This window comes from Aulostomus chinensis, chromosome 6, assembly GCF_037954235.1.
Source record: "Aulostomus chinensis isolate RoL2024-O1b breed Wild chromosome 6, RoL_Achi_v1.0, whole genome shotgun sequence".
Lineage (NCBI taxonomy): Eukaryota > Metazoa > Chordata > Actinopteri > Syngnathiformes > Aulostomidae > Aulostomus > Aulostomus chinensis.
Genome location: NC_141325.1, coordinates 18,583,202 through 18,607,581, shown reverse-complemented (window position 1 = coordinate 18,607,581; position 24,380 = coordinate 18,583,202). Strand labels below are relative to the sequence as shown.

At 39.5% G+C, this 24,380-nt stretch overlaps 1 protein-coding gene across 3 annotated transcripts in view; it reads left to right on the top strand.

The window, feature by feature from the left end:
- The window catches only part of ypel1 (yippee-like 1), a 36,933-nt gene extending 14,268 nt beyond the window's left edge, over positions 1 to 22,665 (top strand). For all 3 annotated transcript variants that reach the window (XM_086206922.1, XM_086206924.1, XM_086206923.1), the window contains exons 3-5: positions 15,674 to 15,717; positions 19,829 to 19,937; positions 21,665 to 22,665. In XM_086206922.1, coding sequence (XP_086063048.1) covers positions 15,674 to 15,717; positions 19,829 to 19,937; positions 21,665 to 21,754 — 243 coding nt within the window. In that variant the 3' untranslated portion in view covers positions 21,755 to 22,665. The remainder of the gene's footprint in view (positions 1 to 15,673; positions 15,718 to 19,828; positions 19,938 to 21,664) is intronic.
- Positions 22,666 to 24,380: the final 1,715 nt, after the last annotated feature.

Here is a 24,380-nt window from a genome sequence, read left to right as displayed (position 1 = left end):
GTAGAATAAGGTCACTAGAATTAATGATTTTTAAATGTAGTCAGTGCTTCAGCCTTTTTGCCTGGAATGAAATTGTCCTGGCAGAATTGTTCACAGGGAGCACTGAGTCCAACCCTGAGTGTTACACAAACAGGACAGTGATTACATCCTTTTGTTTGCTTTTCTAGAGTCTCAGTTTGTTACAGGATATCTGAGTATTGAAGTCTGCATTGTCCAGTTAACACTCACTAACAGACATTTGGAGCCACAAACACACACCACTGCCAAGTGCTGCTTTCATGGTCACTGCAAAACCGACAGCTGATGAGCCAAGAGTGAATCAAGTTTCTAAATGATCAGAGGATCAGAACCGCACTGACTGAAGTGATGACCTTCATGTCCTATAATAAGATAGTCACAGTGCTACTGTTGCAATGGCAATATACACAAAGCAGATTTTTCAGACTGGGCGAAGATGATCAGTCCTGCCTCCTTCATGTCAACACAGATTTGCTTCTCGCAGCACGCAGACTTGGAAGCTTGTTAGTGAAAGCCGGACAACAAGCTCAGTAAACAGATCTACCAGCAGACTGTTGTTCTTCTCAGCAAGATCAGGGGCTTCAAGATGGTAATTTTTGGAGTTGTAACCTCTGCACAACAAGGATTTCACAGGCTTTACTTGTTAAAGATGCGCATCATCGTTCCTTGTGTTCCTTGTTTATATTCACCTCACTTAACCTATCAAGCCTCAGAGATTATGAGGAATTAATCTCCTTCAAACTCAGATTGACTGTTAATGATTGTTTGGCATTCCTGTTGAGGAAGTAATTCTGTTTCTTTTTTATTCAACTCTAACCGAGTTTCATTTTATTTAAAAACAAAAAAAACATTTGTCAGTTGAATTAAGTATGTAGCCTTCTTAAAACAACCTTTTTACAAGACAGTTCAAATGCCTTAGTCAAATCTGAAACAGGTTTACTTACATATCCAAAGAACTGGCTTTTGGCCAGTAAAATGGGTTCCAGGATGGCATTTGGCTAATCTAGAACTAGAAACTAGTTATTTCAGGAGCTCAATCCAGGATTATCATTACCAGTTAGACATATTAGAACTTTTTGACCACCGTTTCCAAGTTTTTATAGGCTCCCTAATCCAAATGAGAAAAAAAGAGACAACCAGTCGTGTGTTTGGATGCAAGCTCTAAAAGCCAGAAGTAACACATTAAAACTCGATGTAGTCCTCCATTGTGGTTTTGGAGCTAGTCTTAATGGAAAACATACATGGATGAATACAGACATACCGCATACAGTGACATAATGGAAAAGTGAGCATGTTTTGCAATTAAGAGCCCAATTTTATGCATGGCGCAAGCTGGCAAAAGCATTGTTACTGTTTTCAAGCCAGTGCAAATGACATTTTCACACAAGCAAATGAACTTGCTGCATGAACATTGTCATTTTGATACACCAGAACATGCTTGCACCATAGACCATGAAGAGGCTAGTTAGTAGTCAATGGCGTTACGTGTGAAGTGCTATTTAAAGGGCGCATCAATCAGACGAGCAGATGTGTGGTACCACAATATGGTTCTGTGGATGCCCAACAACATGGAAACACAGGCCGCCACCTCCTCTCAGTCCTGCTTCACGTCCTATGGCTTTGGTGGATGCCTGCTGCCCCAGTATGTAAACATAATGTGCTCATGTTCCTTTACCTGGTACCTCTGTGTATTCCAATGAGAAGCATTCTCTTCTTCCAACTTGAAATGTGTGCGCCACTGAAATAGCAACATGCCAAGTTCTGGCACAGCTTGGGTTTCAAGCGGAATGACCTGAGGTACTCATTGGTTGATTGATGTTGCATCTTAGACAAACCTATGAATAACAAGGTGCCAATGACTACCTCTTGGCACCATTAGTCATGGTTTGCCCTCTGATAACATGCCCTTTAAATACCAAAATGACAATGAACACGCCCCAAAAGCACGACTCCATAGATCACTTAAATGGGGTCCAAAGTTGACAGATTCAACTCTGCGCCAGATTCACATTGGTGGAAATGTGCACAAGAAGTCAGATTGTGAATGAGGTTTGTCTGAAAGGTTTCAGAGTGGCACATGCTCAGGGCTCATGCTTAAGAATACGTAGAAAATCAATTTTGTATTGATGACAGACCCCAGTTTGCCACAGATGCAGTGCTCATACTTCATATGTTGGGGATAAAGTGCAAGAAGTTTGGGGGTTTTGCATACAAGTGTCATTCTCAGAATCTGCACTTAGATTTTGAAGCTTTTCAGTAGACAGTATATCTTGTCCATCTGTCCTGTTCTCATAAATTAGCAGATTTTTTCAGATTAAAGTACTCAAAGTCAGCTGTAAAAAAAAAAAAAGGATGAGAGTAAAGACACATTTCTGCTTTTATTTTGGGGGCAAGGTAACTGCAATAGGTGTGATTTGGACTGCTAACTGATCCAGAATCATATGTGACAAGACAGACAAAAAAATAAAATCTTAGATTCCTCATAACAGTGACACTTAAACCCATCCTTGATGGGAAGAACACTTTAAATGTTGTTGTTTTTTTGGTTTTGTTAAATTTGGCGCCATAGCACAAGTCCACATGTTGAATATTACAGTTTCACTCAAATATCTCATTGAAACAATGGTGCTGTGAGGTCATTCTGAAACCAAAATGTTAATTTATCACGTCAACACAGTGATCTGCAAAATCAATCATCATTATTTAGGGCTATAACTCAGGAACAGATGGAATTTTGAGGTGTATGTTTTCACATTGCCTTCTTCAATGGCTACAACTTCATGTTCTTTTAATATCAGGTTTATGGCCCAGGTGTATGTGACAAAACTCTTTTGCAGTTAACATCATTGTTGGAAATTATTCATAGTAATCATGCAACTCAGTACCTTTTTATTTAATTCCTTTAACACCTTCATGATATATTTTGGAATCTTGACAGATGGGGATGTAAATTGCAACTTGGTTAGTTGATGGAATCATGAAAACCGCAAAACTGATTTAATCCTTGCAACACAGCCATCCATCCATTTTCTTCTGCTTATCCTATAAAGGGTTGTGGGATGGAGCCTATCCCAGCAGCCTTCAGGCGAGAAGCAGGGTTCACCCTGGACAGGTCACTAGTCCATCACAGGACCAACACATATAGACAGACAACCATTCACACTCACAGTCACACCTACAGTCAATTTAGAGTATCAATCAGCCTCGTCCCCTCTTGATGTCTTTGGACTGTGGGAAGAAGCTGGAGTACCAGAGAGAACCCACACAGGAACAGGGAGAACATGGAGACTCCACACAGAAAGATCCCGCGCCCGAGCCGGGACTCGAACCCTGGACCTTATTTCTGTGAGGCGACAGTGCTGACAACTGCACCACCGTGTTGTCGCTCCTTGTAACACATACTTTACTTAATTAGCAAACGTCTGATAATAAAGGCATTTTACTTCTCTGGACTACAAATTTTAAACCGTCTTGGAAATTAAGTCCAAAACTCCCCGCACTTCATAATATATACATAATAGGTACATAATAGCCCAGCGGTGACTCTTCTTCCACTCTTCTTATCTTATGACTTGTGATGGACATTTATAAGTGCTTACTGAATTATCAATAATTCAATAAGATATTTGTGAGCTCAGTCCTTGGTGCTCCTGACGTCACACTGGGAGAGGCTGGTGATGTAAAAGGAGCAGTCATGTTGGACAACCAGTTGCACCGGAGCCTCAACTAGGAAATGCAGGCAATCTGGATGTATTACAGTACAGTACCTGTGTTGGACACAGCTACTTAAGTCATTTGTTATTGTAGAAAAGTTTGGTCTATGGTTTGTGTCTATCGACAGGAACATATCTCCTGTATAGTGGTGCATTATCAAACCATTTATATCACATCGAGTTTTTATTCTGCTGTTTTGTATGTCTTGTTTAGAAACAAGGACTGGTGATGCCCTGCTTCAGGCATAGTAAAAAAAATGCTTTGAACTGTGCAGATGTTTATAAGTGCTCAGGAAGACTGTTTGTTTGAGTTTGCTAATGCTCAACATCAGCTGCTGCCACTATCCTGCAGGTTGAAACAAAATATATTTAAAAGAATTCTGGAGGCAGCGAAACAAATTATTGGCATTTTGTCAAGAGCTCAGGCAGTAATTGACTTTTTCTCATCAGTCTGTGAGCAACTGTGGATTCCACTACCTACTGCAGTTTGTTTCAAAAAGATCTGCTGGGCTTCTGGATGGAGCTGTGCAATAGAATGATACAGCAGTATATTACAATGTTTTTTTCATCGTACTGTATTGATATTGTAGCCCCTAGTATTGAATCACAACTTATTTTGATAAGAGTTGTATTTTGAGTCGTGTAAGTTATAGTAGCTACAAACTGTGCAACTTAGCAAATGTCATTGTAATAATTTGCAAAGGAAGTTTTAGGTCTTTTTATTCTGTTGAGGAATGCAGTACACAGCAAATTGTATTTCAGCTTTATTTTCAGGTTTTTTTGTAAATTAGGTTGAGCATCACAATAGTCATGATGTCATGTATCACATTATTTTGTGATGAAATCCAATCATGACAAATGAATTGTAAAATAACTTCAACTGTGTGTCATTTCCTTCGATCTCTACGACTGGAGAGATTTTTCAGACTGACTTGGGCACAACTGAAAAAAACCCATTGCCCTGAACCAGGTTTATTGGCGAAGTGTCGTGTACGGCACAACCCAACAGGAACGGGGGCCAACAGGAATGTGTTAGTCATGTCATACTGGTGAGATTTTGTAAATTGACCTTTTTGGGCAGGTTTGCCATTGATAGCTGTAAGTTACCATTTGCTTCTAGCTAATTATATTTGTCTCTTTCAGTATTTTGAAGTCACAAAGGAAGTGACACAGCAATGAAAAAAAATCTTAAATCCATTTTTGTGAGCTCAATCCACTTATTTGTGAGTACTTCAACAGCTAAATTTTGGATGATGTGTCACTTTAATTGGCTGAGCTGCAAGCTGTCGCCTACAGGGTTTATAGAGGATGCATCGTAGGGCTGGGTAATATATTTGTATATATCAATTCTGAAATAAATGACAATAACAACATTACAATCAGACAATATTTAAGAATCATGACTTTTATTTTCTACATTGCCCAGCCCTAATACGCTGATAATAATGTATCACAACTATGGATTAGGATCATTCACTTGAAGGCTACTATAGTTTTTGCAGTTCCTTTATCAGTTGGCTCAACTACCACTGCTTACCTCATTTGGAGATAAATCATGTCTAAGAAGACTTTGAATGAAATGAAACCATCTTGATTATTTGTTTAAGTCTCTTTGCCACCTGGCTGAAGTTCCCTCAAGCTTGACATTTCCAGGGGTTTTCCCTTGTTACGGAATTTTGACACCCCTGTAATTGCAGAGAAGTAGAACTTCCCCTCACCCCAATCAGGGGTCAATGAAGTGTCTTGGCAACCTGATGCCTATTTGTCAAGAGTCACTTGATGGAGTTAACGCAATAAGCACCAAGACCCAGTCAACGCTTTGCTCTTATGACCTCACCAGTTAGAACAATCCACTTAAAAAAATAACTGGATTAAATGAGGGAATCTTTCGCAGGCAGTCTGTCTTGGTGCAGAAATGTATGTTGTTAGTTTGGTTGATAGACAGTGATCGTAACAGATAAGAATAAGAATACTTTATTTTTCCCTTCACGGGGAAATTTACATAGTTACAGAGAGAAGAAGAAAGAATAATTTAAAAAGAAAAATCATGAACAAAGAAAAACAAAAATAACATTGATATTCGCCAATTTAGTTATTTACAATTGGTTTACATAAAGCACAGTCTGTTTACATCTGCTGAGGAGCGTCATGTTTTCAGGGCTTGTTCATTGTTTTTTGGCAGAATTATGAAAAAACTTGTACAAACAGAATTTCACTCAATATGGTGGAGGGGTTTAGAATGTGTGAAAGGAAGAATCCTTTCCATTTTGGGGCAGATTAATCAAAGTGCCACATGGTGGCAATGGGAAACTTCATCAAGGGTTTTTTTTTTTTACACTTGATGTACCTCTCTAATTGGAACAGATCCCCCTCAAATTTGTCCAGAAAAACCTTAAGAATTTGGTGATTGGTCATTGTGAAGAGTGTTAATTTAAGTCATAGGGCCACCTAGTGGTTACAAGAAGTAAGCCTAATGTAACAAACATCAAAATAACACTGTGTTGTATTATGTACAACATGCAACATGATATATTTTACATGTTATCTAGTACCACCTAGTAGATGTGGGAAGTGATATTTGTACTACAGTCCACAAATTAGTCAGCTGCATCTCTCGGTATCAAAATACGATCAGGTTCTACCTCCCTCCTGCCCTATGGAACAGCCACCCACTGCCACATGCCAAGGGGTGTTATTCATTCAGTACTCAACCCTATTGGTTACTTTTATTTTTTTCACCTGATTGTTTCTACACTTTAACATGTATCTTTACATACTTTTTACTTCCATTTTTTTTATCAATATTTACTATTTTGTGACCACACTGCTCACAAGTCTCTTAATATGTCCTTTACTCTCTGACACACCTTGTTACCGTTTGTGCTTTCAGAGGTTTGGCAACATCACCAGCCCTCAGCATCCACCCTTCTAAGCTGATTACATTACTTAGGAGAAGATGACACTGTAGTCTGGTGTTTTCCACTACATGCTGCCCAGAGCCACCTGCCACATCCATGTTTGATTCTTATCCCGTGTGAGATTTAAAGTGCCCTGTGCTGCAGTGCCCTGTTTCTATTACATTTCTGCTCTCTGAAAACTTTAAACAACAAAACAAAAGATACAGCAGCAGCAACACAGCACTGTGCAGGTTATGGCAGATTTCCCTCCACAATTGCAGCAATTTGAATGGTGGAAATCATCTGAGCCAGTTATTTAAAAAAAAACGAAAAACTGTTTCCCCTCCATGGGCTTATGTGTCAAGTCTTCAAGGCTTGCCAGCCGGCAAGCAAAGATGCAGATGGAGCAGCCTAAAAGAAGAAAGGATTAACCTGAGCACACAGCCAATATGGCAGCACCTCCCTCCTTCCCTACCCTCAATGCCCTTAACCACCTAACTAAATATGACAATCCATCCATCTATCCATTTTCTATACTGCTTATCCCAGGAGCCTGTCCCAGCTGATATTTGGCAAGAGGCAGGGTTCACCCTGGACGGGTCGCCAGTCCATTGCAGGGCCATCAGGAGCAATTAGGGGCTCAGTATCTTGCTCAAGGATAATTTGACATGGTCACCGGGGGAAGTGAGGATTGAACCAGCGACCCTTTGGTTGCTAGACAGCCACTCTACCTCTGAGCCATGCCGTCCCTTCGTTTTGGCAACCTTCTGAAATGAAATTCTCCTTTAGCAGTAAAACTCCCTGATAAAGCTTAGTGGGATTATGAATGTTACTGAGGTGGTGTAGTCATGTCAGTGCAGGATGACTTGAGATATTTCTGAAGCCTCCTACACTGTTAACATTAAAGAGAGTGTTGTGAAATATTACATCACTGTCAGCTACAGACATATTATAAGGATGTCCTCTGATTGTTGTTGCAGTTTGTAGATGCAAAACTTTGGAAGCGGTTCACGTAGGAAATAGACATTATACTTTACTGCAAAGATTAAACTATTTTTCAAGTTTTTTTTCATGCTTCTTGCCATTCTCATTGCCTTAGCAAGATCACAATATCACAAGATCATACAAGAAACCATCTTCTCAGGTTTCAAGTTATGCTTTTGTGTCCGAACCACATTGTTTGGACCTATCACCATCGTTTGAGAACTGTGTGCATTGTTTACAATGCATACATATTTACATCCTGTCATTTCAGTCAACATCTTCAACTTAAACATAAAGTGCAGGCACAAAATTGGAAATGAGTCATTCTTGTCATCCTGATCATACCGCATCTTTTCAACATTGCTGTCAGTTCCCTTCCCATTGTAACCAGATATGGGTTCCACTCCAAAACAGATCAGATAGCAGCATGAGCAGCAGTTGAGAACAGAGTGTGAAGGCCTACTCTGTGAACGTGGTCCTGTGGGACGATGCAGCCTGAATACTGAGGAGGAGGAGGAGAACTTTATTCAGAACCTTGGCTTCGTCTCACCCATCAGACTGATGGAAGCCCCTCTAATGGATTGATCACACTTTTCCTTTCTTGCTATTAAGTGACGCCATTCTTCAGCTATTTATTGCCATCCAGCATGAAGTTTGCCAAGACTCTGGTAGTTTAAATGTGACTGGGGTGTTTGAGACGTAGCGGCTGATTTAATGCTACTGTGCTCTCCTTTTTATCATTATAAAAACACGACTTTTATTTCATATGAATTGGTTATTGCATCTCATGTAGTGCACAGTTTACACCATGCATGCAGAGCATTAGATTTTCAACATTTGCTTTTGCTTCCGTTACTGCCCAGGGTGCAAAAGTCATAACAGCTGGAACAAGACTGATTCTAATAGGGAATATTATTATTTACTTATTTTTATATGATGCAGCATTCATGGTTACAACCATTGCAACAACTTTCTGTGCCACTAGGAAGGAGTCTGCTCACTGGTCCACCTTAAAAGTCCTGCCACCGTGAGTGAGCCTTGGTTGAATTCGTCAATTTGCTTATGGACTTGCCCCATTCAATTTAACCAAGTCAGTCAATCTGTAAAACTGTATTTATATCTCATATTCCAGAAAAATAAATTGAGAAGTCCTTTCAGATTTCAAACTGTCATGAAAAAACTGGAAAAGTCATGGAATTTGAAAAAAGCAATTTCCAGGTCTGGAAAAGCCAAAACACAATGGGTTTCTCTGGTGAAATTCCTGGACTTGTCTGCTCCAACATCAAGAGCACCATCGGATGTGAAGGAGGACACATGGTAATTTACAGGCTACAATATAAGACATTTAATCCTCAAAATGGCTACATTGTATTTCGATGGAGTTTTGGGGTTTAAATTAGAACCGAGCACCTGTAACAGTTGCTGCTAACAGACAGATTGTTAAAAGCTGACCTTTACAGGTTTGTCAATGGTGCAGAGGTAATCTTTACTTTGAAACTTAGTTTGATTTATTGTGTTGAACAGTTAAAAAAAAAAAATCATCTTGTGGATCAAATTAAATCTACCTGCAAGGCTGTCACTAAACTCACCACTCACTGCAGTCAATGATATATTTTGCTTCTCAGGGGTAGATATGTGTTTGGCTAAAGCAGTGGATTTCTCAGTGCGAGTTATTGTTCCATTCAACTCCATGTGGTCAAGAGGATTCAGAGATTTTGAGATTTGTTGTGTAGAATTAATTTACTGGGAACCAGAATTTTTAAAAAGAGCACAACTGTGGTTGTTTTAGTCTACAAGCTTGGGAACCACACTAATGTTTTGATTTGAAAGGCAATAAAAAAGACCTGTGGCAGTACTTAAAGTTTGATTGTTTTGAATTTCAGAAACAATTGCAGTATCCTGTTGAGCTTTCTAGTAGGATTGTTAGGAGTCTGCAGGGTTTTAGTGCAACCTCAAAAGCAGCATTAAAAAAATATGAAAAGGATTTAATGCATAAGATCTTGCTGTTAAGCTGTGTGGCAAGCATCCTCCTGCTCCTGATGGTGTTGTAGCTGAGCAATCTACAGAGGAGCTGTAGAGAAAACACTGCCAAAGTAAAAATAGAATGTGGGAAACAGATAACAGCAGCAAGATATGCAACCCTCCAAGCCAGTGGTTACTTTGATGGCAAAGCCGAGGCCACAGTGAAGACCAGATATGACACCCAGCACTTGTCAACTGGAGTAAACCCCCCACACCCTGCCTTAACACCATGGAGAGGACTTGTTGTCAACTCGGCAGGGATTGGCCTAGTTCCCTGTGGCAGCTAAAGGTCACATGTCTTCTGGCTCTGCACTGTAAGTGTGCAGATTTAAAATACTATCACTGAACTTGAGGATGTTAATGCTGATGATGATAATAAGAAGAGGGAACAGAAAATATAATCTTGAAACTCACCTTTATCTAGACTAAAAGTTTTCCAGGTTGGAAAAAACACTGACAACAGCCAGAGAGTTTAAAGACATACCCTAAGCCTCAATGGAGGTTTCACCCCTGACTGTGGCTGCAGTCAGAGGAAGAGGCAGCTGGTGCTCCTATTAAGTGGTATTAACTCAGTGCCCTCAACCGCAGCCACAAAGTTATCAGCTGCACTCATTTGCAAAAAGCAAAGCCGATTGGGGCCTGTCTGCTAGCCGAGGATGACTGGGCCTGGCCGACTGTCATCACCCAATGTGATGGCTTTGCTGCACCACAATTACACCCATATGAACCATTATTATTTCCTGTATTCATTTTGTACATTTAAATGTACCCACACTGTTCCTGTGAAGCACTTTGGTCAACAAGAGGTTTTGTTTTGGTTTTGTTTTGTTTTTACATTTTGGATTTTGGTGGCGGGAGGATATCGTCTCTGCTTTTTGCAGATGATGTGTCCCTCTTAGCTCGATCAACTCACAACCTCCAGCTTTTGCTGGGGCAGTTCGCTGCCAAATGTGAAGAGGCAGGGATGAGAATTAGCACCTCCAAGTCTGAGGCCATGGTCCTCAGATGGAAAAGGGTGGCCTGCCCACTCCAGGTCAGGGGGGAGGTCCTGCCTCAGGTGGAGGAGTTTTAAGTATCTGGGGATCTTGTTCACAAATGAGGGTAGGATGGAGCAGGAGATTGACAGGTGGATTGGGGCAGCGTCTGAAGTGATGCAGGTGCTAAAGTGGTCCATTGTGGTAAAGAGGGAACTTAGCCAAAAGGCGAAGCTCTTGATTTGCCGGTCAATCTACGTTGCGACCCTCATCTATAGTCCTGAGCTTTGCTTGATGACTAAAAGAACAGGATCTCGAATACAAGCGGCCAAAATGAGTTCCCTTCGTGGGATGGCTGGGCTCTCCCTTAGAGATAGGGTGAGAAGCTGAGACATTTGGGAGTGACTCAGAGTAGAGCCACTGCTCCTCCATGTCGAGAGGAGTCAGTTGAGTTGCTTTGGGCATCTGGTGAGGATGCCTCCTGGATGCCTACCTCGGGAGGTCTTCCAGGCATGTCTGACCAGGAGGAGGCCTTGAGGCCAACCCAGGACACGCTGGAGGGATTATATCTCTGGGCTGGCCTGGGAATGCCTCAGGATTCCCCCAGAACAGCTGGTAGAAATGGCTGGGGAGAGAACAGTCTGGGCTTCCTTGCTGAAGCTGCTGCCCCCGTGACCCAGACCCGGACTTTTTATCAACAATACACCTCATAACTTGTCCCCTGGGAAGACCGGATAGAGGAGTCCCATGAGCGGAAGAAGGTCAAATACCTTGAGCTGGTTGAGGCATGCAGAGAGAGTGGCTGGAGGGCCCGCTGTGAGCCAATAGAAGTGGGCTGCAGGGGCTTCCTAGGGCAATCTGTGCATCGAGCATTCAGACTTCTTGGAATCGGAGGGTTGCCGGAGAGAAGAACCACCAGAAACATCAGCGAGGCTGCTGAGAAAGCCTGAAGGTGGCTGTGGATCAAGAGGGGAGACGCAGGGAGCGCGCTGCTTTAACCGCCCCCGGTTGGGTCACCTAGGCGAGGGTGTATAGAGAGTAAAGACCCAAAACACCCAATGAGCCCGGGAACTCTACTGAGGATGTGTATAAGCTGCATCACAAGGTGTTTCTTAATAATAATATAATGTTTAAAGAAACAGGGCAATTGTTTGCAAAATCCTGTGCTACGCCATTGGTCAGCTGTTGTCTTTGGTTTTCAGCTCCTTAATGAAGCACACAAGAAAGAGGGATATCTTTTTTTCTTGGCAAAAGCCAAAAAAGTTGGCTTGTTCCTTTTAAGCTTGAATCACAGTGCATCTAAGTTAGAGTTTTCTCCCTCATATTCCCAGCTTATCATGTCCAGCTGAGGTGTCCTCACGTGTAGTCTAAGATCTGCTTCCTTTAATTGAAGCAGGTTTCCACACTGACAAGTAAAAGATTCATGCCAACTATTCTGACTTGGTTAGTCCTGCTGCATATCAGATCCCAAAAAGTCTTTCCCACCATTTTTGTGCTTAACTGCAACTTGCATATAAAATATATATATATATATATATATATATATATATATATATATATATATATATATATATATATATTTATTTATTATATATATAAAATATATATTATATATATATTTATTTTATATATATATATATATATATAAAATATATATTTTATATATATATACATATATATATATATATCGAAGTTCATTTTTGAAGTCTTGTGCAACCACATTTTTGAAGGAATGCAGGGTACAGCATGCACACAAACACATATTTGAAAGCAAGTTCATCAGCAGTAGTAAACAAACCAGATGTGGCATGCAGCATCAAAGAGTGCTGATTATTTATATAGGTTGAATTAATTTTGGCTTTTGTCTCTTTTTGAGTTCTCACCCGATCTGGTTTGATGATTTATATTAAACAGAAATGTCCCCAGTTTGATTCCGGGGAGATTTTGCTGCTTCCTCTGCCTCTCTGGTTTAAACCTTGTGCATTGAAGGAGAAAATGCTCCAAAAGTTATTTGTTGGGGACATTGTTAACATTCCAACCAACAGTAGACAATCTTTTTTTTTTTTAACCATGAAACATCCCAGTACACCAGCATAGTTGGGCAAGAAAAATTGCCAACTATTTTAGATGAATAGGTTTACTTCGGACATTGAGGTTTTCTGAAAGGGGTTGCTTTGCATGGATTCTGTTGTTTTACAAGCGCACATTGCATTTGGGACATCTGGTCTGTTGTAGCCCCTAGAGACACTTACTTGTATTTCTTTTATTCTAGCCTTGTGAGGAAGGAAACTGAATCACAGTTTTCATTGGAGGCAACAGCAGTGTTTTAAATCAGTAATTAAATCTATAATGTGTGTGTAAACTGTGTCTGTGCTGTTACTGTCACTTCATGCAGGACGCTCACATGTCTATAATTATTTCAGTATCATATTCTTCTCTTCTATAAGCTTTTTAACTGTCAAGTCAAGTCAATTTGATTTATATAGCACCAAATCACAACCAAAGTTATCTCATGACACTTTACAGGTAGAGCAGGTCCAGTACCACACTCCTTCAATGAATTTACACCCAACAATTCTCCATCAGCAAACACATCCTGCAACAGTGGGGATGAAAACCTTCCTTTTAACAGGCAGGAACGTCGAGCAGACCCAGGCTCAATGGGGACGGCCTTCTGCTTTGACCGGTTTGGGGGGAAAGAGAGCAGGAGAGCAGGACAGAGACAAAGACAGATAATGTAGGAAGACAGATATGCAGAAGGAAAGAGTGGGACAGAGATGAACAGAGAGAGAAAGGAAGAGACTGATGGACAGATGGGGACATGAGCAGGTGGAGCTACAGGTGGCAGCTTGAGCCTCTTCAGGGCTGCAGCCTCCTCCAGCAGCACCAGGGATCTGGGATGAGGGGAGCCTGAAGGCTTCGAGAAGAAGATGAGTTAGTAACACGTATGAGTATGATTTATGTTTGACAAATATAGGAGGACAGAGAGGAGGAGAGAGAAGCCCAGTGCACCATGGGAGATCCCTGGCAGTCTCAGCTTATAGCAGCATATCTAAGGGCCAGCCTAAGCAGCCCAACTATAAGCCTGATCAAAAAGGAAGGTCTTTAGTCTGCTCTTAAAGGTCAAGAGGGTGCCTGCATCCGGGACTGAAACTGGGAGACGGTTCCACAGGAGGGGAGCCTGATAGCTGAAGGCTCTGGCTCCCAGTCTACTTTTAGAAACTCTAGGAACCACCAGTAACCCTGCATCCTGGGAGCGAAGGGTTCTAGCTGGATAATAGGGGACAATGAGCTCTGTAAAATATGAAGGTGCCTGATTGTTGAGGACTTTGTATGTTAGAAGGAGAATTTTGAATTCTATTCTAAATTAACAGGGAGCCAATGCAGAGAAGCCAGTACAGGAGAGACATGGTCTCTTCCACTAGTTCTCATCAACACGTGGGCAGCAGCATTTTGGACCAGCTGGAGAGTCTTTAGGGACCTACTGGTGCAACCTGATAGGAGGGAATTGCAGTAATCCAGCCTGGAAGTGACAAAGGCATGGACTAGTTTTTCTGTATCTTTTTGAGACAGGATGTGTCTGATCTTAGCAATGTTTCATAAATGAAAGAAAGCAGTCCTAGAACTTTGCTTAATGTGGGCATGAAAGGACAGATCCTGATCAAAGAGAACTCCTAGGTTCCTTACGGTCGTGCTGGGGGCCAAGGTAATACCTTCCAGGGTACCTGTCTCATTAGATAGGGTGTCTCTAAGATGTTTTGGGCCCAGGACAATAACTTCAGTTTTATCAGAGTTTAATAAAAGGAAATTATGGGTCATCCAAGTTTTTATGTCCTTTAGACAGGCCTCCAGTTTAGTCAGCTGATGTATTTCACAAGGATGCATTGATAAGTACAGCTGTGTGTCGTCAGCATAGCAGTGAAAATTAATTGAGTGTTTCCTAATAATGTGACCGAGAGGAAGCAGATAAAGGGTGAAGAGGATTGGTCCAAGCACAGAGCCTTGTGGCCAACTGCAGTTGGTTTTGTAAGTCAGCATGGCTATGGGCTCACTCAACCAAAAACCAATGGCATTTTTACATTTAATTCAGTTCACTGAAATAACCCAGCAGCTTTCCCTATTTCATCAAAATCTTTGTTAAAACTTTCCATTTTTAGTGTGTAGGTTGCTATTAGCTTGATAGCGAGCACTGAGGTTGTTGTTAGGGGCATAACTGCAGAAAACAGAAGACCAACTGAAATAACCGCCCATGGCAAGATTGTATCCACAGATTTGTTCTTGTAAACTAGAAATTACTGTTGTTAAAGCTGCTTTGTTGCTCTGCAAATGTATAAAATTTATGTGGTGTGAACGTTGGTAAAGAAGTTCTCTAATTGGCATCAGTTCTCTGAGGAATGTGCACAATTTGTAGAGGAAGTTATGTATGGAGCCATTATTGTGTATAATATTTCAGTTGCGATTTAATAAATGGTATGATTCTACTTGACTATCAAGAAAATTCCACACAAATGACTGAAGATTTCAAAATTTGGTGTTTCTCAACTCAAACATAAAATGCTTAAAAAAATGTAAAACAAGCTTTTGTGCAGGGATTTTTTCTGAATATCTTAATTACTAAATTAGGTAAGTAACAATAATAAAAATATCTTATACAAAATAAAACCCAAATGACTGCTTGGCTTTTTTGCTTATGTAGTTGCACAGGCTGAAACTGAGATCTGATTTATCCTGCAGCACTAACTGAATGCATACCTTCCATAAATAACACCCTCAGTTCTTCAGAATCAAGAAAGATCTCTCCCAGCATCCAGCATGATGTGGAGATGATAGACATTTACATGCTCTGCTCTCTTCTCCCAGCCTCAGTTTTATTTAACTCCAGGTAAATGTTTTGTATAGGAACCTTGACAAGGTGGAAGAAGAAGTGCGGTATGTTCAACAGGCTCCAGGAAAAAAGGGCCTCAGGGCACTGACATTCCTTCACACTTCATACTCTTGGTAATGTGGTACAGCATTTTATTGTATCTTAAATTATTTTTTTTTCTGTCTCTTTTTGTCATTTCAGTCATTTCAAGGTAGTCAAGGAAGAGCTTATCTGTTCAATTCAGTGTAAGTATAAGCCTTACTCCTGCAATTCACCTCATGTATTTTGATCCTAGTTCCCAGCCTTTTTTCTGTTTTGGTTTATTGTGAACATGCTTGAAATTTACAAATGCTCTGAGACTTGTAAATGAAAATCATAAGCGGTACAGAGTTGTGAAATACGGGATTTGGAAGTTGAACTTGGTTCTCTCTTCATTAACTCCTTTATGAAAGTCATTTTGACATTATGCCCGTGCACAAAACAACATTTCCAAACAGGCCCATGTCATTCCAAGTTTCAAGAAAACAAATTGATTTTTGCATGAACACCTACAAATGCACTTTAAAAAAACACCTTATGGCGCAAATAAAAATGATAAACAAAGACTAGCGGTACTGTATTTTTGACATGTAGCTATTAAATCGTGATGCTCTTGATTTCAAACTGTGATATCACAGACAGTATTTACAGTGCTCAGCATATTTACCACCCAATGTAAGATTTATGGCACAGCTGCCCTGAATTAACTGCATTGGTAATTACCAAAATCATTTCTTATGTTGTGGTTAATACACAAATATGTAGAAGCTCTTGAATTAAAAGTATATTTCTAATGCTTTAATACAATTATTATTGTTATCTGTGAATTTTCAAATTTAGTGTTTTACAGAAAAAATGTTTAAGCACATTATTATTTCTTGTTTTAGTGGTTGAACCTAACCCTTAATTTATATCTGACTTCTCAGAGAAGCCCAGTGAGCTGGCTCAAATTTGGGTATAAAGGGTTCATTCAGTTTGAAATTCCTCATTCTTGTTCAAAATGGTTAAATGTGGAGAGTTCACTGAAACTGAAAGAGTCCGCATTAAAGCACTGGATAATGCTTGATGTCTCTTAGACAAATAGGGAGAGAAAAAGTGTTCTCACAGTTGTGGTCAATTATGCTTTGGAGTCAGTTGTCAAGAATGATACTTACAAATTGCACCAAGGAAGAGGCAGGAAACAAAAGTCAACTGAAGCAGATGTCAGACACCTCAAGATTTGAAGTACTAGAGGTGCAAGGAAGAACAGTGCTGATCTTCAACAGTGATGAATGCTTCTAGATCAGAGTCTGAGAAAGTCTCCAGAATGACCAGAAGAAGACAACTGTTGGAACAAGGCTTAAAAGGAAGAATAGCTGCTAAGAAGCCATTTTTGAGGCCTGCAAACACCCAGAAACGCCTTGGATTTGCCAGGGAGCGCTTTGATTGTTGATGACTGTAAGAAGTTATCCTAGACAGTCCAAGTTTGAACTCTTTGGTCAGTTTTGTCGTGTTTATGTCTCAGAAAAGTTGGAGAATGTTTTAATGGCAGATGCATTGCACCCATAGTGAAACACGGTGGAGATCTGATTATGGTATGGGGTTCTATTTGTGCACATTAGTTAAAATTGATGGTGTCATGGACTGAATCTGATTGGTCATGGGTTCATATACCAAAAACAATGTCCCCAAGTATACTTCAAAGCTGTGCAGAGACTGCTTGACTAAGAAAAAGGAATCTAGAGTACTGCAACAGATGGACTGGCCAAGTCAAAGTCCAGATTTGAATCCTATTGAATAAATTTTGGATTTAGCAGGTTCAAAGATTGATCACACAAAAATTTCGTCTAAAGCAAGTCTGGGAACAGCTAGAAACTATTTGGAATTCAATTTAAAAAAAAAAAGAAAGAAAGAAACTGTCAAAAAGTACATAAAAGCAATACCAGCAAGAATGCAAGCTGTTATTAGAGCCAAAGGAGGCCATACAAAATATGAAGTTCTGTGGTTATTATGTGTAGAAAGGGATCATTTAGTTATTTCCGTTTGTTATTTGCCAAACAAATAAAACAACATTTTTTAATATTTGAAAGATTTTTAAAGTATTTGTTTTCTCATTTTTATGACAGGTGGTCTGATAAAGCACTAAAAGTGTATCCGAAACACTGATATTTGATTGTTGCCTTGTCAGTGAAGATTGAGAGGTGTCCTCCTGACTGACTTGACCACTGTTATGACACCACGAATGTGCAATTGTGGTTGTTTGTGTTTGTTAAGTTAGTTTACTCGGATATATCCCTGATGTTGATCTTGCTTTGTAATTCAGGCCACTGGTTGTTAATAGACCTGCACCATTAATTGAAATTTAATCAAAATCCCAACATGGTCTGTTGCAATTTTCAAATCTTTGTTAAAGTCTACTTGCGTGCCAAAATATAATTTCAAATTAAATATCATGGTGCTGCAGCAATGTCCTGCCTACACACATACATTCACTTAAGAAAACAGATTTTTTTGATACGGATCAGATACATCAAGTGATGTTTTGTTAATGAAAATGAGAACAATTTGGTAGAAATTAGCAGCCCTTCTAGTATCACAAATCCCATCATAATTGCAGTAGAGTGGTGGAGGAATGTATCCTACAACCTGCAAGAAAGTTAATCTTTTGGCTAAATAACAAGAGCTCAAGATAGATGGTAGCTAAGTTCGTGGTTGCCCCACAAAAATGTCTCCCTTGCAGAATTATAACAGTCAAAATGATTACAATTAGATGTTCCAAAATCAGGCAGCTGTAGTTGTTCATGGCATGAATTGCAGAGAATTTTTATTTGAATGTTCAGAATGAATTGACAATAGGAGAACAAGCTTAAAAGACTTACAGTTGAAGAATTTATAGGCAAACTCTTAAATAGGACATTAGCGAATGAATTAAAGAAGGTATTTCCTGTTTTGGTGAAAGCTTTGCTCTGTGTGGCATATCGAGCAAATGTGGAGGTGAAAGTTGATTAAAGTTAGTGGAGAATGGAAAACAGCTCCCACCTTCCACAGCATGCCATGGAAGCCTCACAGTTAACACATCTGTTAGGCCTTTTATCAGTGCCCTTACTATTGTTAACATGACAGCTGCTGTTGCACAAGTGGAAAGGTCGCACACAAACTGGACCAGAATATTCCAAATTAATATCGCCACCCATGGGTAGCACTTGGTATCATCTTGATCTGACCTGCGGTTGGAGAATTTATTGATGTTACCAAATGCTGTGAAAATTGTAATTGTAACTTGCTACTTCGAAAGTAATATAGCTGCAAGGTTGGAAGTCATTTGGAATAGTCTACCATCATACTACAATACTCATATTGAATACAACATCAAACTAATGTTGCCGTAGATAAGCTAATGTTCATGAACTATGCTGTGGGCACATGACTTTGACATCTCCACAACAAGCTTCAGGCTTCTGCTTTCAGCACAATGATGTTTGTTGTCACGTTTTGCCACTTTGAACTGCCACTTTGAAAAGGTATACAATCTTTCAAATGCATGAGTGCTGTGCTTAGGGACATATCATATTCCATAGAATCAAATGTTAAATGCCTGAAAAAGGTTCAGTGGTTTACTCTGAATGTACATCTTTTAACTGAAAACCCATTCTATAATCCTGTAGTTTTTTTTTAGACAGCAACATTCAACAATGCTAACTTAGTTCAGATTCATCCCTCCACTACTCTGTATATAACTAGTCACAAGTGAAGATTCTGTATCTTGTCTCTTTGATGACTTATGAGGTAATGATAACACTTCCCACCCACTGCCATTCATTGTGCTAAGCTGATTAGCAGTCAGCTGATCTCTGTGGGGCTCAGCTCCCTTTTTTACATGCAGAGGAGAGAAAAGAATCTGTGTCTGGTCTGGCTCTGGCTCTGGAAATGATTTATTATTGACTAATTTTCCAAAAATTTGGTGTATTCTTTAAAAGAAAAGAAGTAAGCTCTGTCTCTAAAATGATTGATTTCCAAGGAAACATGAAAATTGGTCGTGCTGCAGTTTGATGGCATTATTTATGGTTTTTTTTTGTACTTGGTTAAAATAACGAGAGATTTTAAATAAAAAAATGTGAGTAGAATGTCAAACTGTTCTAACTACAACTAAGATACAATTAAGAGCATTATAATTCTTATTTGGAGAAATCATATATATATACAAATTACAATCGTTGAGCTGTTAGCCCATTTGTGTCTAAGTGTGAGTGTTTTACATTTAATTTTTGGGTATCCAGTCACTCTTGAAAGGACCAATGCCCTGTAACTGTTCTCTACTGTCCTTTCTGTCCTCTCCAGGGTGAATGTTGGCTGCGGGCCAGCTGAGGAGCGGGTCCTCCTCACAGGTTTACATGCTGTGGCTGATATCTACTGTGAAAACTGTAAAACCACCCTGGGCTGGAAATATGTAAGTCCTTCACCTTTCACTGGGGCCTTTTGGGTTTCTGATCCTACTGTTTCCTGGTGCTGTTGTGTTGTTGCCTAATTGGTTTTCCAACAGGAAAAATGATGTTAGTACAGGTAAAATAACAAAACTGGGCTTATTAAAGTTTTACTTGATAAAGCCATATTGACGAACAATTGTTTCTTGTTTGTTTGTTTTTTACTTAGGATTGTATTGAGGCTTAAAGATTGAGCACTCTGTGGTCTCCAAGCATGTGAGATAATTACAGTGCTGAAAGGCTGGTTGCAGACGGCCAGACTGGTACCTCTGAGAGTCTACAGTGATTAAATGTCAGGCCATTTTTTTTGAAGAGGCTTGTCTGATAATTGTCTGAAAAAAACTTTGGAAGGTTGTAAACTGACTGAGCAAAGCATGACACTGGGACTTACTTAGATCTGTTCCTTTAGTGACTCAAACAATTCAAGAGTATAAGGAATGCCCCACAGTAGAGTAGAGGGGGTTCACAAAATAAAGCAGGTGGAGAAAATTGTCAGACACTTCATGATATCCTGAACCAAGTTTAGGCGCAACATTTGGATACATTTGATTACTGAAGCAAACCTTTCCTTTCAGTTCTTCTCAATGGTTTTCCCCTTCTCATGTAATAGCAAGAAAACCACTCAGAGAGCAGGAACAATCCATTCTTCTATTCAATGTAAATTTGCTACTGTCATGTATATGTGGACCCTTTTCTATAAATATTTGATTGTTGTTTTTTCATAAAACCCAGGTAACCTTCCAAAATCTGGGTATTAATTTACTTGCATATAATCAGAGATTCACCCAAATCAATATTTAATGGAATGCAGATCACACTAACTCAGCAAACAGTTGCCATAGAAATTTCTAGCAAGTATGACAGCTAAGCAGTGACTGACAGTTTTCAGTTGATTAGACAAACTTTTGGATTCTGCTTCTATTCCCAGACTTTTTGGGGTCTGCAAATTTGGGAGTTTTTTCCGGATACTTGACTTTTTCTTGCCAGTGTGATGGTGTTCAAAACTTGGCAGTTGAGTGGTTAATTACAGCGCATTGCTGGTGACTTTAGATGAGAGCTGTGACTCTCCAAACCATGACGTTTAAGCTCTGTCTAAGAAAAGGTCATGATAATACATGCTGTGCATCATGAATAATACGCATAATGTTGTACCACTACTATTGATGTAGCCTAATTTAAAAAAAACACACAACTCAATTACCGATGTGGTCACAATGGCAGTGAATGAGGTTTTCAAGCCCCAAAGCCTTCAGGTTAGTCCTACTTGTATATTAAAGAAATTGGAGAAAAATGTCAAGGATCTGCCCTTCGACCCAGAGCAGCACCAAAAAGTCATTGATTTGTCCTTGGACTTGCATTGCAGCTTTCCATAAATATTGATTCAAAACCTGGCAGGTAATTTTTGCATTACTCTGCTAACAGATGGACAGCGAGCTCCATCCAACTAACGCTACCTGTCAGTTATTTCATCTCAGTTGTTCTAAAGCAGTAGTTGCCAGTGGAAGCTCAGTTCCACTTCCAATGTAGGCTTAGACCACTGTTTTAGAGCTACAAAGAAGAGTTTTTTTTCCTGTGTGTAATATTACTTGGGAGTACCTGAGCTTGTATTGCATCTTGTTTCTTTGTACGTATGTCCTGGAACTAAAGATTTTTTTGGGGGGGGGGGGTGTGTTATGTGTGTGTGCTTTTTCAGGAGCACGCATTTGAGAGCAGTCAAAAGTACAAAGAGGGAAAGTTCATCATCGAGCTGGCTCACATGATCAAAGACAACGGATGGGAGTGATGCTCCTGCTGTTCTTTTTCTGACCTTGGAATGCTCTTTAATATTGAACTGTGTGGAACAACAACCACCAACAACCCTGCCCCCCCCCCAAAGAACCCTCCCCCTTTAAAAAAGAAAACCCAACCTACATACCTAACCTCCTTCACACGCACACCTGCTCATTTTAAAAACCGAAATGACATAAAAATGATGACCAGGAAGAGGGGCAGAAATCACAGGAGTCCCGGTTGAAGATTGTGTTTTCTCTTTCGCAGCTCTGGAGCTTTTGGGTTCGAATGCCCCCGCCCACTCACACTCACCCTACCTCCTCCTCCCCCTCACGAACCACGCTTACAAGTGATTGTGGTAATATGCCGACCACTACGCGGAAGGAGATAGACTTCACTGAAAGAACATTTTTCTTTATCTCTCTCATCCAGTGAGAGGGATGACCTCAACGGTTACATTATTTGCCGTTTTACATTTGGGTTAAGGTTTTGCTTTGATGGCAGATGGATGTTACTGGTTAGCATTTATTTCCCTTTCAAGTCTGTCATGTTTTTATTTGTTAGACTGGCTTGTTGTATATTTGCCTGTAGCTGAGCATGCTTTTCTTTGCTAATGTCCAAATGAGCAATCAGGGACGGTTGAGGAGCAAGGGGGAAAGGGACTTTATTGTAGTTACAAATATGTAGCAACATTGTGCTTTTTAAAAAAAAAAAAAAGAAAAAAAAGTGGCATACGATGGGATTGCAGTAGTGTGGGATTGTACACCTATTTTTGTTTTCCTGTGTGTAAATTTTCTCTTTCTGACGAGGAACAACCTCCACCCCTCCTTTTGTGGTACTGTTCACACCAAAAGCATCAAAAGCAGCACCTGGTGTGTGTGTGTGTGTGTGTATATATATATATATATATATATATATATATATATATATATATATATATATATATATATATATATATATATATATATATATATATATATATATATATATATATATATATATATATATTTGTTCGTGGCTAAATGCAATTGTGGCTGGTCCCTTTTTGCAACAGTATCATATCATAAGTGAGAAATCTGAGACAGGGGAATCATAAAAAATTATGGCCGACTGTAATATTCAATTGTCCAGAATGAAAACACAACTGCATATGAATATATAAACACATACTATGATGACATATCCATATACTATGAAAATATTTGTAGAACATAGATTTGGAACATGGATTATATATGTATATATCTATATAAATATATATGTATACACACATATATGTATATGTGTGTATACATACATTTATATTTATTTACACTGTCATGCACATGTATATATATGCATATAACGTGTGTGTGTATATCTATATGCATTGTGTTTGGTGTCACACATTACGCAGCGGCGTACTTGAACGCAGTACTTCATTTGCACTTTGCAGAGGCTGTTGTTTCATTGCAGTTTAGAGGCAAATGGCTCTCATCTAGTTATTAATGGCCTTCTTACACATGAATGACAGATTGTCAGATGTGAGAGGAGAGTGTGAGCTCTCTTGTTAGATATTATTCAATCATTTGACCTTATTTAAAGTCATTATCTAAAAGTTTGCCTTTCATTGGCGTGTTAAACTCACAAAGATCTTTACCCCTCCTACAACACTTATTTGTGACTCTAGAGTGGAGAAAGAACAAGCCACGTCTATTTAACTAGAGGCAAATGGTAACTCAGCTCAAAACAGCAGAACTGTCCAAGAAAGGTTACAAATTCGCAAGTGCATTATTTGCTATAATCCATGTTTTTTTTTATCCAGCTTTATGCTCAGTAAACCACAAACATAATTATTTGAGCTAAAAACCAAAACAAAAGAACAACTACAACAACTTTGTGTTCACTGCTACAGTGAAAAGGCACGGAGTGTTACCAGCTGGTGCATTCAGGTGAACCAACTCGCCCATGCTTGTCAGATGTCCTAGTTTGTTAGTTCCTGGCTCACATCAAAATGTTTGTGGGTTATTGGGAATCTGATTTTATAACACTGAATGTAGATTATATGAGAAGGTGCACTTGCAGTTTTTTGTAAACCCTCATTTTGCATTTCGGAGAAGTAATGCAGGAGGGGAAAATGTCTTTGTGTACTCAACACACCTTTGCAAGTACTTGATAAACAAAATATACTGGGTGAAGTATTGCTTTTAATGCCCTTTCCTGTAATATTGATTGTCATTTTCAATGTTTCCTGGAGAGTAGGGTTCCTTATTCTCTGCTGCTACCCTTGAAACCTCCTCATTTCTTCTCATTCTTGTAGGTCTTTTGCACTTTAAGCTTACACATCTCTTTCTATATGAGAGTTGTGTCTGTATTGGCACGGTCTGTGATTTGCCTCTAAGCAGTATGAATCTTTAACCTCTCCAAAACATGAACCCAGCGTTTTTCTGTTGTGCAGTGCATAACTCGGAAAACATTCATGTGAACCGATGTGTCTTCTCTCTTCTGGATCAAAGTGGCCAACAATATCACATTCAACAAATCCTCATAGAGCTGTGCACAAATTTTTTTGGACAAAAATGACTTTTGGTATACATACATACATATATTTTTTATTTAAAGATTTAGAGGTGCAAAAACAGATGGCTATTCAGTATATT